Raw genomic sequence first — 19,939 nt, forward strand, 5'->3', positions numbered from 1 at the left:
GAAAGTAGGTAAGACAGCGTAAGAGAGCACAAGGCAGCACAGTACAAACAATAAAGACAAAAGATATATATAAATGTAAGCCAGTCAGTGGGTAAAATATAATATGAAAGAAAATATTACACATCGTTTCACAGTGATTGTGATATTGCACTATATGGTGTGATAATCAAGAGTCCAAGACATCATAAGGGTTTGGGGCAGCCACCCGTATATTGTTTTTCCCAGCTGCAAAAGGGTTGTAATAAGTAGCACGATGTGCATATTACAGAGTCCAAAACAGAACTGACTATAGTAGCCCAAGATGGAGGCTTTTAAGGCCTGTAGAGGAACTGATGTCATCAAAATGGCCGGAACCAGAAGTGACGTCAGCAAAGAGGCCGGCTTCAGAAGTGACGTTAGCAAAGGGCCCGGCTTCAGAAGTGACGTCAGCAAAGGGGCTGGCATCGGAAGTGACGTCAGCTGAGGCGCCGGAACCTTGAAGGATTTCCCAGGAAAGGTCTATAGGGAACTGAGAAAGACAGTCAGCACACTCCGCCGCCCCCTGGTCGGATGTTTTATTACACTTACTCAGACCCTTTAGCTGCCTCCTACTCGCACATGTGTGACAATGGATACAATATTTATACATAATATATACAATATAGACAATGTAATATTGTACGATATTACAATACAATATAATGTAAACTTCGGAAACAGCGGAGTTCAGCCATGTCTTGGTAAAAATGAGTGCACAACAGTCTCTTACCTTGCATTTTGTGGTTAAATCCAGTCTTAGGTAGTCCATTTTGTTCCCTAGTGAGTAGACATTTGACAGCAGAGTAGATGGAAGTGCTGGTTTGTGTGGATTAGCCTTTAGTCTAGCGGCGATACCTGCCCGAGTGCCTCGCTTGCATGGTCTTCCACACCGCTTGCGTCGCTTCCCCGGGCGGCCGGTGATGGTAGGTGGTACCTCAGCTGTGCAGGCCTCTGAGTCTTGCTGCCGTAGTATTCCCAGTCCGTGTAGAGTTTGGAGATCTAAAGCCAGCAATTCGCTCGATAACGTACTGGATTGATCAGATGCATGAAGTTTGAGTAAAGTGGATTGATTGTAGGTAATTTTCATGAAAGAACATAACGGAGAAGACATTACATTTAACGAAAAACACACATTGTTAGCGGGAGCCGGAGTAGCTGCTCCCACACAGGGTGCTACCATGCCTGTTCCCCATAACATTTGCAAGTTGCTTTGGATGTAAGTGTCTGTCAAATATTCATTGTGTCAGGGGATGGCACTGCCCTCTAACTCTTTTTCCTCACTCCCTGCAGAAAAACTGAAGAACCCGCACAATAAGGACACAACTTCCGGTTCCAACCCGCAAGACCCCACCTCTTCATGATGTCACTTCCGGTTGCAGAATGCCTTTCACCCATGACAACACTTCCTGCAGACAAATATATATATCTTTTTGTCAGTTCTGTCTGTGAAGGCATCATTTCCTTGGCTTGTCCTACAGTATACTAGAATCCCCCCAAACCTTTGACGGTTTTTGTGTCCTTATTTTACAATGGCAATGATGAACTAGTCATATTTTGTTATGATGTAACATTTACTACATTCAATTGTTCAATTTGTGAAACATGTAAAAACTCACAGTGATCCAGTTTATATGAAACAGATTGGCAGTGATATTATGTTATCCAGGCATCGGTAGCATAACAGAACAATAAGCAAAACAAATAAAGCTTGATTAATGACTGTGTGTAATGCATTTCACTAATAACAACAACAACATTTATTTATATAGCACATTTTCATACAAAAAAGTAGCTCAAAGTACTTTACATAATGAAGAAAAGAAAAATAAAAGACAAAGTAAGAAATTAAAATAAGACAACATTAGTTAACATAGAATAAGAGTAAGGTCTGATGGCCAGGGAGGACAGAAAAAAAAAAAAAAAAACTCCAGACGGCTGGAGAAAAAAAATAAAATCTGTAGGGGTTCCAGGCCACGAGACCGCCCAGTCCCCTCTAGGCATTCTACCTAACATAAATGAAATAGTCCTCTTTGTATTTAAGGTTCTCACAGAAGGACTTGATGATGATGGTCATGCAGACTTCTGGCTTTTAATACAAGCTATTTTGGCTGCACTTTTTTCCACATATAATTCCTACTGCCCAGGTGTGCTTGGCAGACAGAAAGCAAAATATGAACTTCAATGCAAGGTTCACATTCTTGGCTTAGTATGCTACTTTGTGTTCCCTTGCATAAAATGTAAACTAGCCTTCAAGCTCCTTTGGTCCTGTCATATAACTTTGACAGTTGTGTACCTAATAGCTCCTTCAGTTGAAAAAGAGTTTCCACAGAAGAGCCAGTATTTGAAAATGAAAAGGTTGCATTTTTCAATTCCCAAATGTTTACATTTTGTCAGAGGGGTGGAAATCTGTCTTTTTCTTAGAAGGCAACACTCTTTCCAACCAAAAAAAACCATTCCTGGAAGTGATGTTGAAATAGGAGATGATAACCTGAAAAGCTGCACAGTTTACCATAGAGCCCACAGAATTTCTACTTAAATACTCAAATACTCAAATTAAACTCACTGTAAAGCCAAGCACAGTTTTTAGTCATTCTAATTCAAATTTTTCCCTGCATTAAAACATTTTTAATATTTTAGATTTAAATGCAGTTTGTGAAATTTCTTCTGACACCTTTGGCACACAGATAACAAATGTTGCAACCCACCTTTTAACAGATCAAGTCAAAGCTGTTCACAAAGCATCTTTGATTTGTGCCTTCTTGATATCTGACTCTATGGTTTATTGATACCTATGTCACTGTTATTTGAGCTACTCAAGTCACACGTAGTCCGTCCTTACAGATGTCTTTGTAAGTTGATCCCTTTGTTTATGTTTCCCTGGTAAAACCTGCAGTTTCTTCTCTTTAGCTAAGCACATTTCTGCTTCACAAAGTGTGTCATTTAATGAACACCGAGAATATGAGGTCTGAAAAGCTACTTTTTCTAGAATGGTAAAAAATAAGTGTATATGTTGTCTGTCTGAATAATTATATAAACAACATTCTTGGGTTTCTGAGCTTTTCTTTGTTGCTTTCTTTTCTATATTTCCTTTCAATCTGAATATCATATCAAATGGTGTTTTCATAGAGGATGAATTCAGTTGTTCTTTTGCTTCCCTGCCCATATATTAAATTGCTTATAGCCAACCTTGGCGTAAAAGGAAGTACACAACAGTCCTTGCTTTGTTTTTGAATTTTGTATACCTCTAAAAAGAATTTACTTACCATTTACCATGGAGAAACTTTAATTCCATTTGGTTTTGAAAACACTTTTCTTATTCCATAAATCTTTGCTCTGCAAGAATTCCATAGTTGATGACACCTTTCATCTGGCACTGGTCTGATGCATATTAGCCTATTTAATCTTTTATAAAACTTAGTAAGTTACCCAGAAATCACAATGGCTTTCACAGCTGTCACAAAAATAAACCAAAACATTGCTCTAAATTGTTGTTGAATCCTATCACAGAATTGTAACCAAAATGTAATCTATTATTTTTTTCTGTTTAAGATTAGTTTAAGTCCTAAGTTATAGCTTCTTTTTTGACTTGTAACTGTTTCAAAAATCAGATTCCAGTCTGTGTGTAGCAGTTCCCTGGCATCGCGCCTCTCACAGCTCTCAGCTGTCAAGGCTTGCAATGGGAGTTTCTATGTAATCTGCACTGTTTTGTACCACACAAGCACACTATTTTCACAGAAAATTACACACACAGTACTACTGTACATTCCATGATGCTGTCTGATCTGTTTTTCAGATGTGTGCTGTTTTATGACATTACATTTTGTATCAGTATGCTGCTGCTGGAGTATGTGAATTTCCCCTTGGGATTAATAAAGTATCTATCTATCTATCTATCTATCTATCTATCTATCTATCTATCTATCTATCTATCTATCTATCTATCTATCTATCTATCTATCTATCTATCTACATGATTTCTATACTTTAGGATTATATTAAGTTTGAACCTGTATTACATACTGTACTCTGAACAGCATAGTGGTACACAAGAAAAGTGGTAAAATTTAAAACATTATAATAATATTGGTGTGGTGGTTAAGGCTTTGGACTTAAGTTATGAGTTCACGTCCTGCAACTGACACTGTGTGCCCAAGAGCAAGTCACTTCACCTGCCTGTACTCCAACTGGAGAAAACAAAAAAGAAATGTAACCAATTGTATCAGGATAGTGGCATCAGCCAAAATAAATTGTGACATTGTCATATATATATATATATGTATTTTGTAAATAGTAATAATACCAAAAACACACACACACACACACACACACACCAATCAGGGCATGTGCTAATGGGATTCTAACATTTGGATGTCAATATATATATATACAGTATATTGTATTTTTTACATGATATAAAACTTATTTAGACTTAAATTTGAAACTTAATATGTATTTACTGAATTTTTCTGGGAGGTACTTTTCTCTTCAGCTAAAAGAATGGTTAGAACTTTCAGCAATTAGCCCTGGTCTAGATTTTAATGGGATTGACTGGTCTTCACCTGGCAGCGCTGGAATTATTTAAATATTGCAAAAATGATTTTCATGTCATTTGTAAATTTCAATGTAAAAGAATAAACATCTAAATAACTGCACCCCTGCAGTTATTCATGTAGCAGTACCATAATATACATGGTATTATATGCAATAATAATTTTTTTTTTCAGATTTATGAATATGAAATCTTGATTACTATTTAGACTACAATGTAGGTGCATACAGAAACTGTGATGATGTGTTCACATGTAATAGGAAAGTAAAAAATTACAGTTGTGACTTTCCCACTTCATTCACTTCATTTCATTTTGGTGTTTTGGGAGAGCCAATTGATTACTCTTGACTTTTTTACTCAGCTCACACAAAAAGCAACTAAAAATAAACTGTTATGTATTAATTTTTTTATCAATATTAATTCAGTTGTAATATTTTGACAATACACACTTATCAATACATGAACTGCCTTCACTTAAATACCAGTTTGTGCAGAAGCTGCAGTGTTATTGACGTTCACACATACCCTTACGTTTTCTTTTTGTTTTAAATAACATTAGGAAATGAGAACTAGTAAGTTATAACATACCGTGTCAAATTTAAGAATACATCTTCATTAAATTAAGAATAAACAACAAATAATACATTTAAAATTAATTACAAAAATTACAATTTACTAAATATAGCTGACATGACTGTCCCTTGACATTACCAAGTTCACAGTGTCAGTAACAACAGTTGTTTCTCTAATACTTCCCCTTCTAATTCAGGTATTGATACTAAAAAGGAAGAAGGAAAAAGGGAAAAGAAGAAAAAAAAATTGAAGGTTTAATCTTTCTGGAAGTTTTGCAGTCCTCCCAGATCTCCTGAGAGACACCTTATCTGAACTCTGACCAGATTTGATTTTAGTTTCATCCTTCTGCTGTTTTCTGCTGTGTTAGGTGAGTGTGCTGTTCCTCTGGTGAGTCCTCTTGGTTGCCCTGTAGAACCTCTTCAGAAGTTCTGAGTAACTGTGTGTGATTCCTCCTCACAGCGGCACCTCCCTCTCTTAATACTGTTTAAGATTTTGGAGCCATGTCCTGAAGCACAGTGCACCTATGGTTCCATTCTTCCTGCTCTGTGCTGAACGCTCTGACTTTGTCCATTTGTTTCAGTGGAGGTAAAGATTTTGTTGAGCAGTTATAGTAAATTTTTGATGCTACATTTTGGATATAACAGATGACTGGATTGTGTTACATATTTTTGGATCTAGTGTCTGTTACTGTTGACCCATGAGAAAGGTACTGTTCTATATGCTAATAGTGTCAAACAAGGATCCTTAATATTTTTTACAGCTATTTACTAGGTGTTTCACAGCATTTTTCTGCCTTCTCATTAGCCAGTGGAAAATGTCGACTTACAGTAATATTCTCAAATTTTGTAAAAATCTGTACTGGAATATTGTGAACTATAATCACAAACCACCACACTGGCTATGCTGTGCCAGGCAAAAATTGATTTCATGAGAAATTGTCCCATTGTAGTGGGACTAGTAAGGACTACAGTTTCTGATAACTAAAGAAATAGTCAATCAGTAACAGGTAGTATTTGCCCTCAAATTGAAATAAATCTCTTCTTACCTTCTCCCAGGGCTGTTGTGATGCTTAGTTGTCTTGAAATCTAAATTTCCATGGTGCAGCTTCTGAAGACCTTCTTTTCTCAGTGAGGTTGGAATTATAGTTTGATTAGCTTTCAGCAGCAGTCCTTCTATACCTGCCAATGTTTTCCTAAGGAATAATACTGTGGACAGGCTTGTTTTGGCCAGACACTCTGCATTAGCCCTATGACCTTTTGCAAATAACTGTCTGCAGTGTTTTCTGTTCTTATTCTTTTTCTCTGTGTTTTCCTAACAGGAATGGCCTTCATAACTTTATGAACTTGACTGGTAATTTCTTCCAGCTCTCATGACCCTACTGCTTGTGACCTTCTATTCATTGTTCTCTAGATAGAACAACCAAATACTTCCCAGGTTTATAAGATACTCTGTAACTATAGCATTGTAATCTCGTCATTATTCGCTGTATACATGGTGTAATGTTGTTCAAGTGCTTTTGACTTATAGTGATCTGTGGCTTATGAACAGTTTCTATTTTAATAAAATGTAATCCAAAAACATAGGATTGAAACCTCTCACATCCAAACATAACACTCAAGCAGGGGAAAACAGAACCAGACTGTCTTTGGTATCTCATGTTCTCTGCTTGGGGCAAAGAAAACCATTACCAGCTCAGTAACAAGTCTTTTCATTTTTTCCATTCTTCATCATGTAGCTTTTACCATTACCACACATTTTTTGACTGAAGTTGTTCTGTGAGGGCAGTGGTCTTAGAAGATCGTTTTGCCACAAATATTCCCAGATAATTAACCTTACTTAAAGCTCTCTGTGTGGCTTTCTGAACCTTTGGTACTGGCATGTCTTTGGTTTAGTTATATCTGGCTGTACCACTGCAGGTGTAAGACTGTCGCAAAGGAATGTGATATCCTACTAGCAAGCTAATATTTTTCTCTGTTTATTTTATGACCATGTCGTTGTACTCTTTGAAGAGATTTGCAAACTCTTTTATTCAGCTTTTCTTGGGTCTTTGTGCAGATGATCACATCATAAATATACACCCTCTCTCCTTTCAGATGTTCAGAAATCATTTCCATGGCGCATTGAAAACTCTTAAGTGCCAAACAAATCCCAAATGGGAGGCACTGATATCAGTAAGTCGAATGGGTATATTAAAGTTACAGAGTGCTGCACGTTTGTTTTCAAACTGCAACTGCCAAAGCCACAAGATGCATCTAATTTAGTGAACCACTACACTCCTGTCATCTCACTGAGGATGTTATCCCTATTTGATATTTAATAATGCTCTCTAAGTATAGTTTGATTTTGGTCTTTTGGATCCATACAGACTCTTAGGGCTCCATTTGGTTTTTTAACACTGACCATGGAGTTTAACCATTCAGCCACTCTTTTTATTGATGCATGACTTTCCATTCTATCTAATTCTGTATCTGTATGCTGCAATTCCTGATTAAGATATATGGGTATCTGTTTTACAGCATGAACCACAGGCTTTACTGTATCTTTTCATTTAATAATTTATATGAAAGCTGTAACTCCACTTCTATCAAATATGCCAGGATCTTCCAGTACTGAGGTGTACAATATGTTCCTCATTACCTTCTGGTGTGGACTGCAAGTATTTGTGCTTGCTTTTAGTCTGATCTGAAATAGCTAATACATGTTTCACTAGCCACAGATCCTCACAAGTAATGTTTCTTTTCCTTTTGGTTCTACAACAAATGTCCAAGGTTTTTTTTTATTATTTTTGTATTGTACCTGCAATTTATGTACACATTAGGTGTTAATCATCAGTTAATTTTATGCTACGTTCTTGTTTTCTATCCTTGGCTTATGCAAAAGTGCATGGTAATCCTTTAAAGTTATCACGTTTGTCTTTACACCTGTATTCAGTTTCATATTCAATACAGCACCATTCAGTACAATAGATACCACCCTGTCTCTTGATGGGGTTTCTCTTTCTTTACTATTTTATTGGCAACCTTTACAATAAAAAAATGAATCACTTATGTTTTCATCGTCCACTTCTAACTCCACTATCATGTTAATATTTATTTGTATTTTATCACATAAAGAAAAAGAAACTATAGCAACATGGTTTCTGCTCCTACATTTTGCACAAGTTTTTCCATATGCTGATAATTTCTGGACATTACACCATTACAAACAACAAGTGCAGTCTATAACGTATATGTTCTGATGAGTTTTTTCATCAACGATGAATGTACAAAAATGTCAGGACTGATCTTTCTGCACCCTATCAATGGCTGATATTTCCAACACTGGTGCTTGTGCTGCATTGATGCCCTGCTCAAATATGCACACTTGTATTTATGGTTGTGCCACAGCTCGGCATATTCAGACTGAATCATTCAATGTCAATTTCCCTTCCTTAGTAAACATTCACACACTTTTCCACCATACACTTGAAAAACTCGTCTCTTATAATGGATGGCTGCATCTCTCCATAGTTGCAAGTTTGCCATATCAATCTTAAATCTGTGACAAAAACATCTATTGATTCTCCAAGCTGTTCAACTCTGCAGAGAAAACATGTCTTTCAGACACCTAATTTTTTTGTAGTAAACAGTAAACATCAGACAGCTTAATTACTTTGTCAAAATCATTTCCATCGGTGTCATCCTGAAATTTCAATAGCTTGAGATTCAGCTATGGTCAATAACAAGGCAACTTTCTCCTCACAACTTTTGCTGTTAGTGTCAGCCACTTTCAGATACAATAGAAATGTCTGTTTAAAAATTTCCTATGCACTGTCCACATCACCCTTCAATCTAAATTTCCTTGGTGGTTTAATTAAATCCACCTTGTTTAGTGGTTAGGTGCATGTTTTATGACTTGACCCCACTTCTGGTACCATGTAATAATTTGACAATGCACATGCTTATCAATACAAGAACTGTCTTCATTCATTTCCTGTCTTCACCTACAGTATATATCCCTTTATATGAAAGCCTAGAGTGTCTTTAATGTTCACACATGTCATTACAACATTGTGACCACAAATGTCCATTTCTGGTTGACCTGGCTTCCATATTTTATTTTATATAAACAAATCAGCTGAAAACATTTTGTCACATCTTTTCGAATTTTGTTAAGAAAGTTATCTCTAAATTGTTCCACTGATAGCTACTAGTAGAAAGGGAGCTCACATTAAATTTCCCATTAGAGGGTATGTCCCATATTTCACAGAGAATATGAGCAAAACATAATTTTATCCAGGGTAAGATCATTGTTTCTGATGCTGTCTTTATAGACTTCAACTCATTTGTGACCTTGTTGGATATACTGTAAAACTGCCTTAATATTAGGAAAGCTAGAAGCATAAATTTCAAATTTTACTGTGCCTGCAAATTATAATGAGGCCAGGATTAAAGTGAAAACCTTGTCTTGACTGATTCTACTCTCCACATGATCAAGCTTAAAAGAAGGAACAAGTAATTCACAGGTCTTTCCATTAATACTGAAAAAATAAAAAAAACATTCAGAATAGATAAGCAGATATTTGAAACATTTTATTGATGCAAAAATGCATTCCATGAAGTGCCCAAAATCAGCAATGTTAATGCTAAATAAAGAAATAAAGATGAAATGAATTTTTCCGCTTCAATTAGAAATAGAGGTTCCTGTAACTGGAATCCTCAATGTACAAATATGAAAAAATATTTTGCTCATAACTTTACAAATAAACAAATCAGCAAAATCAGTCTGTTTAAAAATTGTCCTTATGCTCTGGCAGATTATAGAAGTTTAAAAAACATTTATATACTGTACAATGAAAATAGATGATAAATTTAAACTGTGTATTATACACCACTAGTGATTTCTTTATTGAGATATGAATGTCTGAGTGTGCTGCACTGGAATGTATGCTATACGTAAGCTACACAGTGAATTTAGGATTCAAATTGACCTTCCGGATATCTGGCAGAGATCGAGGATTAGGAACTGTGGTCTGAGTCTTTCACAGATGTTAATAGTTCTTCTGTCATCTGTACTGGGATGGGGTTCTTTCGGGATGGAATTGCTGGGAGAACACGGACAGTTCTGATAGAGTCACCGGAAATGCTAGGAAGAAAACTGCACAGTGAGTGGCTATGAGGCATCCCATCTCTATGAGACTGTGAGGTAATAGCAGGAGACAAACTGGCAATATTATTTTGTATAGGATTTAAAGGCAAAGATTTTGATTTCTTCACACCCTGAGAGACGTTATCTAAAGGCAATGAAACTGCAAAAGAAAAGAAAGGGACAACATGATCACTTTTAATATACATATAAGACAGAAATGAATCATTTTTGAAAGTATTTTTTTTAAAAAAAGATGGTAGACAGGAATGCAACATGAACTAAACCAGAAGGTTCTATAAATGTCCTGTTTAAACATCAAATCAATTATGATAGGTGGGAGCTAATCATGTACAGGGCACCCATGTTAAAAAAGTAGCTTATTAATTTAGGCAGCTGTTTAACTGACAAATGGGAATGGCTACCCATCACTGCTCACTATTCTGAAGGAAGCTTAAGTACTAAAGAAATGATTGGTAGCAGAATAGAACTATATGACCTGAATACAATTATTATTTTGATTTGGTGCCAAGCCAGATAACAGTCTCCATATTGTTGTGTTTACAGAGCCACCTAATTGCAAAAATTAGTTATGAATCCATCCATTTTCCAACCTGCTGAATCCGAACACAGGGTCACGGGGGTCTGCTGGAGCCAATCCCAGCCAACACAGGAATCAATCCCAGGCCGGGTGCCAACCCACCGCAGGACACATACAAACACACCTACACACCAAGCACACACTAGGGCCAATTCAGAATCGCCAATCCACTTAACCTGCATGTCTTTGGACTGTGGGAGGAAACCCACGCAGACACGGGGAGAACATGCAAACTCCACGCAGGGAGGACCCGGGAAGCGAACCCAGGTCCCCAGGTCTCCCAACTGCAAGGCAGCAGCGCTACCCACTGCGCCACCATGCCACCCTAGTTATGAATCACGTTTAATTTAATTATAGCTTCTTCTTATTTCAGTAAAAGAACTGTTAATATTTCTTGTTGAAAATCACCATTTTAATTGTGATCAGTAGAGGTCAAACTGAGCATTTTTCATTATTTACTAGAAGAACAAACTAGACAGAGATGCAGAAAGTCAGCTGCCTCCCACCTGCATTCCTGAGGAACACTTATTTTGAGTGGTTGAGTTCTGTAGCTCAACATTTGCTCAGCTTGCTTACTGAATTTCATAGATGAACTGACATCTCTGTTTTGTTTATCAAGACTAACAAGACACTAAAAGGACACTCATCTTAACCTTGTAACTGCAACCTGAACTCTTGTTTATGCTGATGAACACACTTAGGCCTCAATAAGCAGGAATTGACCTTCACCTGGAAGTTGACTTCAGATTCAATCAGAAGAAGCTACACCATTCCTTAAAAATTAGTTGCATTTGTCTCTTTGTTTGCTTTGGAGACAAGAACCCTATGTTTGGGGGACCTAGAAGATCACCTTTTCTTTGGATATGTAGAGGTCTTGGAGCTACAGTAAACTCTTTGGAATCCTTCTGAAATCTTGGGGTATAACTAAGATGCCCTCCTCCAACTAGAGTGCCCTCAAAGTCAAACTAGGAGAATGGCATTTCTTAAAACAAAGGGATATCAGGCATCTAAATACTTGTCATAGTGGGGTCCCTAGAAATATTCATGTTTTCTCTGCAAAGAGCAGAGAAAGACTATGTCACACTACAGTACACACATAGACAAAGGACCAACTTGGCAGAAACAGTGAGTGCACTCCACTAAAACAATGACCACACAACTTCTTAGAGGACTGGTATTGTAAAACAGCATTTGCGGTGTAAAGATAAATTAGAATTGTAAAGAAAAAGTAACCAGCCAGCCAAAAAGCTGCTTTCTTAGGTTTAACTGTTACTGAGTAGCAACCCCATGAGTAATGCTGCCCGGTAAACTTCTGGCTTTTACAAGACTTTGACGAAATTGGCAACAAGACAGCTTTTAGCTGGAGTGTAACTGTTTAGCTCTCTCTCAACCATGGCTGTGCATTAGAGCGAAGGCAAGCTGACAATGAGGTCACAGTAAAATTCCAAAAGAGAAATACAAGAAGTGAAAGCTTACAAAATCAAGAAATTCCAATAGACCTCCAAATGAACTAAGAACAGCTTCTTCTCTGTTATATATTTGTCTTTTAGATTTAGCACTAGAATTACCAGAGCCTACAAAAAAACTTGTAGATCCGGCCCACCTTAAATTGCTTCTTAAAACCATTCTCACCTCTCCGCCAGTGTCTTTTGTCCTTCTAAATGTGCTGATAAAGACAAGCTTCTAGCAGCCGGCTATTCCATCCCCCCACCGACTTAGAACGTGCACGAACTTCTCCCAGCTCATGCCTTGATTGATTATCTGGGAGTGAAGTGGAGTTTTAGAGTGGAAATAATAGATCGTTATTTGGAACACACGCATTTCATGTGTGTTCCGTTTCTACAGTAATCTGTGTACAGTAATCCCTCCTCCATCGCGGGGGTTGCGTTCCAGAGCCACCCGCGAAATAAGAAAATCTGCGAAGTAGAAACCATATGTTTATATGGTTATTTTTATATTGTCATGCTTGGGTCACAGATTTGCGCAGAAACACAGGAGGTTGTAGAGAGACAGGAACGTTATTCAAACACTGCAAACAAACATTTGTCTCTTTTTCAAAAGTTTAAACTGTGCTCCATGACGAGACAGAGATGACAGTTCCGCCTCACAATTAAAAGAATGCAAACATATCTTCCTTTTCAAAGGAGTGCGTGTCAGGAGCACAGAATGTCACATAGATAGAGAAAACAATCTCTGGCAAACAAATCAATAGGGCTGTTTGGCTTAAGTATGCGAAGCACCGCGGCACAAAGCTGTTGAAGGCGGCAGCTCACACCCCCTCTGTCAGGAGCAGACAAAGAGAGATAGAGAGAGACAGAGTTTGTTTTTCAAGCAAAAATCAATACGTGCCCTTCGAGCTTTTAAGTATGCGAAGCACCGTGCAGCTGCACAAAAGATAGCAACGTGAAGATAATCTTTCAGCATTTTTAAACGAGCGTCCATATCGTCTAGGTGTGCGAACAGCCCCCCTGCTCAATCCCCCTATGTCAGGATCACAGAAAGTCAGCGCAAGAGAAAGAGAAAAGTAAGCTGGGTAGCTTCTCAGCCATCTGCCAATAGCGTCCCTTGTATGAAATCAACTGGGCAAACCAACTGAGGAAGCATGTACCAGAAATTAAAAGACCCATTGTCCGCAGAAACCCGCGAAGCAGCGAAAAATCCGCGATATATATTTAAATATGCTTACATATAAAATCCGCGATGGAGTGAAGCCGCGAAAGGCGAAGCGCGATATAGCGAGGGATTACTGTAAACACATTGTTAAAACAGAAACTTTTTCATATTTTAGTAATAAATGTTACAAAATGTAGGCATAAACTATAGAATGTGTAAAGCCTGAGTTCCAAAGATCAAATAAACACTTTCACAAAAGGCTCAAGGATTTATAACAGTTTCCGTGGCGTAGTGCACTAAGATTTGCTTCTCAGAATGCAGCAGCTTTGCCGTGCCTCACAGACCTGAGTTTGATTCCCCGCTGGGGATAAAGTGTTACTTTTTTTTTTCTTTTTTTCCTCAAACGGACATAAAATTTATAAATTGGTATGCACTGTCAGTTAATGAGATCGTTATATTTTCATGTGGGATGCTCCTTTTAAAATATTTTTTTAACAATTGAGACTGCAATTAACATGAACAACTGTCCTTAAAACTGTTATTTTTAAGATCCATAACACACAGACAGACAGAGCACTGCGTAATAGAGAGACAGACAGGCAAAAAAGTCAATAGATATATAAATAAACAGGGAAGGCACATGTACTGAAAGAAAAAAAAGATCAACCTGTGCACATGTTCCAAATAACAATCTATTATTTCCACTCTAAAACTCCACTTCACTCCCAGATAATCAATCAAGACATGAGCTGGGAGAAGTTCGTGCACATTCTAAGTCAGTGGGGGGATGGAATAGCCAGCTGCTGGAAGCTTGTCTTTATCAGCACATTTAGAGGACAAAAGACGCTGGCGGAGAGGTGTGAACGGATTGAAGAAGCGATTTAAGGTGGTCCGGATCTACGAGTTTTTTCGTAGGCTCTAGTAATTCTAGTGTTAATCTGGTCTCCCATTATACAGTACATGCTCGGCTCTATACCAGACACATCTCCACTGGTGCCTGCTCAGTCAGCTGCAGTGTCATCAGCTGGGAACTGCCATTCCTTGGTGTTTTACCTATTATCCCAGAACATCTCCTGGTGTTGGAGCAGTGAATAGGCACATCTTCTTGACACCACCCAGTGGCTAACCATTCCTGAGGTAGATTTACTTGCTCTCCAAGCTCTGTCTTTCTCCTCAGTCACAACCTAAAGCTTCCCTTCTCTGTTTCTTTCAACAATTCCCTGGTTGCCTTCTGTAATATACCTCCCTATAAACCCAGTTTCTTGACCTGGCGTGTTGTATATGGGCACTCAAACCCTCTGGCTCCCACCTCAACTGGGCAGGGCCTCACACACCATCCAGCTTCCCTGGACTCTGTGGTCTGTTCTGAGCTCTTCCTGTCATGCACTGCCTCTGTCCTTTCTTCCCATAGTACTGTCAGCACAACCAGCAGTACAGATTTTATAGCTGCAACCCACAGCATTATGTCTGGCTGCAATGAAGAGCTACAGATCTCCTCTGTGAAGTGGAGTTTTCTGCCCAAGGTCCACCTTCTGGAGTCAGAAGTTAAGGTGCTGGTCTTCTGCTGGAGCTCTCTGTGAACTCACCCTGTTTGAGAAAAGAAATCTGCTAGTTTGCTGCTTGCCTCTCGTGGGTGACTTCAAGCCATCCTTTTGCCACCATTTCTGCCAGCTTCCTGAGCACCTGGTCATGCTGCTATCTGCACCTACCTTGTGCCAGAGAGATTTTATATTCTGACAGCATGTGTTAGAGGGTGGCATTGGTGATCACACATAGGTCACAGGCTGGCTCTATGCCAAACCACTGCTGGAGATTCTGAGGGCTTTGTATTGTGTTGTAGGTAGCTCTGATTAGGAAACTGAGCTAAGTTTGTGGCAGCTCCCATCTTTTATATATAATCAACTATTCTATTTCTGTTATCCTTTGCTTTAGTAATAAACTACAGTTAGGTCCATAAATATTTGGACAGAGACAACTTTTTTCTAATTTTGGTTCTGTACATTACCACAATGAATTTTAAATGAAACAACTCAGATGCAGTTGAAGTGCAGACTTTCAGCTTTAATTCAGTGGGGTGAACAAAACGATTGCATAAAAATGTGAGGCAACTAAAGAATTTTTTTAACACATTCCCTTCATTTCAGGGGCTCAAAAGTAATTGGACAATTGACTCAAAGACTATTTCATAGGCAGGTGTGGGCAAGTCTGTCGTTATGTCATTATCAATTAAGCAGATAAAAGGCCTGGAGTTGATTTGAGGTGTAGTGCTTGCATGTGGAAGATTCTGCTGTGAACAGACAACATGCGGTCAAAGGAGCTCTCCATGCAGGTGAAAGAAGCCATCCTTAAGCTGTGAAAACAGAAAAAACCCATCCGAGAAATTGCTACAATATTACGAGTAGCAAAATCTACCGTTTGGTACATCCTGAGAAAGAAAGCAAGCACTGGTGAACTCAGCAATGCAAAAAGACCTGGACGTCCACGGTAGACAACAGTGGTGGATGATCGCAGAACCATTTCCATGGTGAAGAGAAACCCCTTCACAACAGCCAACCAAGTGAACAACACTCTCCAGGGGATAGGCGTATCGATATCCAGGTCTACCATAAAGAGAAGACTGCATGAAAGTAAATACAGAGGGTGCACTGCAAGGTGCAAGCCACTCATAAGCCTCAAGAATAGAAAGGCTAGATTGGACTTTGCTAAAGAACATCTAAAAAAGCCAGCACAGTTCTGGAAAAACATTCTTTGGACAGATGAACCCAAGATCAACCTCTACCAGAATGATGGCAAGAAAAAAGTATGGAGAAGGCGTGGAACAGCTCATTATCCAAAGCATACCACATCATCTGTAAAACACGGTGGAGGTAGTGTGATGGCTTGGGCATGCATGGCTGCCAGTGGCACTGGGACACTAGTGTTTATTGATGATGTGACACAGGACAGAAGCAGCCGAATGAATTCTGAGGTGTTCAGAGACATACTGTCTGCTCAAATCCAGCTAAATGCAGTCAAATTGATTGGGCGGCGTTTCATGATACAGATGGACAATGACCCAAAACATACAGCCAAAGCAACCCAGGAGTTTATTAAAGCAAAGAAGTGGAAAATTCTTGAATGGCCAAGTCAGTCACCTGATCTTAACCCAATTGAGCATGCATTTCACTTGTTGAAGACTAAACTTCAGACAGAAAGGCCCACAAACAAACAGCAACTGAAAGCCGCTGCAGTAAAGGCCTGGCAGAGCATTAAAAAGGAGGAAACCCAGCATCTGGTGATGTCCATGACTTCAAGACTTCAGGCTGTCATTGCCAGCAAAGGGTTTTCAACCAAGTATTAGAAATGAACATTTTATTTCCAGTTATTTAATTTGTCCAATTACTTTTGAGCCCCTGAAATGAAGGGATTGTGTTAAAAAAATGCTTTAGTTGCCTCACATTTGCATGCAATCGTTTTGTTCACCCCACTGAATTAAAGCTGAAAGTCTGCGCTTCAACTGCATCTGAGTTGTTTCATTTAAAATTCATTGTGGTAATGTACAGAACCAAAATTAGAAAAAAGTTGTCTCTGTCCAAATATTTATGGACCTAACTATATATTATACAATTTCTTTAAACAAGTGTGCATAAGTTAGCTTGATAACCAGTAACTGTACAATTTAGAGAAAAAGGTAAGGAAAATAAATTGGGAGCCTTACTGAAATTTAAAAGCAAAGAAGCTAATTAATTAATTGACTGATTAACATAAATTGATTCATTCTTTTTCCTGACATCGATAAAGAGCTGACTTAATTTTTTTCTAGAATTCCCTCCTTTAAAATGTCAGAATTAATGATCTAGAGCTGAGTGGTAGCCTCAGTCATTTTATAGGTAAAAATTCATAAATAGATAAATAGTCCCTATCATTGTGTGCTTGGCACCTAAGGAAGCTCAAGGGTTACACTAAGAAAATGGAAGCTATCATTGTGCAGCTCTCCACAAATCATTTTGTACTCTTCATGAGCAACTCACTGAGTTGGAACTTACTTCTTCCACCTCTATCCTACAGGACCTCAGCGTATCCTAACTGGCTGACATAGACATGGAAGACAAGGCTTAATTTTACTCTTTGTGAACCCCAGAAAGATTTATTTTCTTCCGGAGTGATGCAAAGTGGAGGTTTTCAACATTGTTATCTAGTCAAATATTTTCTAAGCAAGCTTTCATATATATGTTAAACAAAAATGTTATTCTCTGTATTATTTATTTAACTAAATACAGTATGTATGGTATTCTTGCATATAAAAGTTTTGAATGCTTTACTGTTACAGTATTACATTTATAAATTTTCAACTTAAAGTTGGTGAAGAATGCTATGTAAATTAAGATGAACTGAATTGAATAAAGGGCGGCACGGTGGCACAGAGGTAGCGCTGCTGCCTCGCAGTAAGGAGACCAGGGTTTGCTTTGCATGTTCTCCCCGTGTCTGCGTGGGTTTCCTCCGGGTGCTCCGGTTTCCTCCCACAGTCCAAAGACATGCAGGTTAGGTGCATTGGCGATCCTAAATGGTCCCTAGTGTGTGCTTGATGTGTGTGTGCGCCCTGCCCAGGATTTGTTCCTGCCTTGTGCCCTGTGTTGGCTGGGATTGACTCCAGCAGACTCCCATGACCCTGTGTTAGGATATAGCGGGTTGGAAAATGACTGACTGACTAACTAAATTGAATAAATTCCTAATGGGGTGTATTTGGCTTGAAAAACTCAAATAACAAATAGTCAGGTGTTAAAAGAATGCAATGTCTGTCGTTTGGTGTCTGTCATGGAGAGTGCATAAAGTACTGTGAATGCTTGGAATTTTAGAGTAAACTGGAGCACCCAAACAAAATCCGTATGAACAAAATCAGAAATGGTCAGAGGATAGTAAGTGAATGCAAAACTCTGCCCTGTGATAAACTGGCTTCTTATTTATAGTTGGTGTTCTGATTTGCACCCTATACTACTAGTTAATCGTATAAAGATGAAGACAAAATAGTGCTGTGATAGACTCTGACTCACCGGAACCCAGAATTATAGATAGTAGTGTGATAGATGGATGGATAGATTAAAAGACAACAAATATTAAAATCCTAAATTTAATGTTAATTTTACTCATTTTACGCTCTATCTTGTTTGATCTGCAGATGCTAGCATGCCTGAAGACATGTAATTTTTTGTACTCTACACCACCGCCTTTAAAGTGCCTGTTAGTCTTTGTAACTATAACTAGTTTGAGAAAGCTCAGGTCAGGTTGGGGAGCATGCACTGGTACAGCATGTTACCGCACCCAACACATGACGAAACAGATCAGGATCCTGGTTGGCAACCCCCCAGACAGACACGCAGTCCAGTCCCATCCTCTGGAAATGACCATATATCTGTTGCAGTCAGGTGTTACGTGGGAATCCTCCTGTCACTGGTCCAGCCACTCAGGTCCTCAACAAAGGGGATCCTATGAGCTGGATCACCCTTGGGGAATCGTGCCACATGGCCGTAGTGCCGCAACTGACGCTCCCTCACAATGCAGGTAATGAGCCTCATTTGGGACTCCGTGGGCATCCGCTCATTCGACACAAAGTCAAACCAGCAGTACTCAAGGATTCTCCGAAGAGACACAGTACCGAAGGAGTCCAGTCTTTGTCTCAGGTCACTGGATAGTGTCCATGTCTCGCAACCATATACCAAAACATGAAGCACCAGGACTCTAAAGATTTGGACCTTCGTTCTTTGGCATAGATTTTGGGAGTGCCACACATCCCTTTCCAGTGACCTCATGACCTCCCATGCTCTCCCAATCCATCTACTGACTTCATAGGAAGAGTCACCAGAGATATGAATGTCGCTGCCGAGGTAAGTAAACCTCTCAACAAGGTCAACACTCTCTTCACAAACAGTCACACTGCTGATGTGGTTGTGCCTAAGAGGACCTCTTTAATGACTTCTTAGGCACAGCCATCAGAGTGAGAAAACTATCAAGTACAATTGCTTATGAGTTATTTATATGACACAAAAAATGTTTATTTTCACATGAAAAACAAACAGATATTTTCTAAAGACTGGCAACTGTCTGCTCAAATGATTTCCAGAATAGTTTAAACATCAGCACAAGCATAATAGCTTACAGATGACTGGAGCACATTCAGGTTAAGTGACTCGCTCAGGGTCACGATGAGTTTTGTTAGTGGGATTTGTGTGTGAGTTATTCACTCCCAACACTCTGCATTGTCATACTTACATCTGTGCGTGAAGTGATCAGGTAGGGGCGCTAAGAAGCTTCGGGTAAGTGCCACCTCTTTCACTTTTAGCTTGTCTGTGGACAAATGATGTGAATTCTGTCCTAAAATAACAGATAAAAGACAAAATAGATATGATGGCCTGACTTACTTTTTAAATAAAAAGCAAAACAGAAATTCTGCTACAAGAGGCATTCTGTTTTTTGGAGTTTTACTT

General features: G+C 38.7%; 1 protein-coding gene across 2 annotated transcripts in view; it reads right to left on the minus strand.

The window, feature by feature from the left end:
* Positions 1 to 9,690: 9,690 nt before the first annotated feature.
* The window catches only part of ankrd55 (ankyrin repeat domain 55), a 99,054-nt gene continuing 88,805 nt past the window's right edge, over positions 9,691 to 19,939 (minus strand). For both annotated transcript variants that reach the window (XM_051929581.1, XM_051929580.1), the window contains 2 exons: positions 19,725 to 19,826; positions 9,691 to 10,427 (listed from right to left, as the gene is read on the minus strand). In XM_051929581.1, coding sequence (XP_051785541.1) covers positions 10,138 to 10,427; positions 19,725 to 19,826 — 392 coding nt within the window. In that variant the 3' untranslated portion in view covers positions 9,691 to 10,137. The remainder of the gene's footprint in view (positions 10,428 to 19,724; positions 19,827 to 19,939) is intronic.

Source organism: Erpetoichthys calabaricus, chromosome 7, assembly GCF_900747795.2.
Source record: "Erpetoichthys calabaricus chromosome 7, fErpCal1.3, whole genome shotgun sequence".
Classification (NCBI taxonomy): Eukaryota; Metazoa; Chordata; class Cladistia; order Polypteriformes; family Polypteridae; genus Erpetoichthys; species Erpetoichthys calabaricus.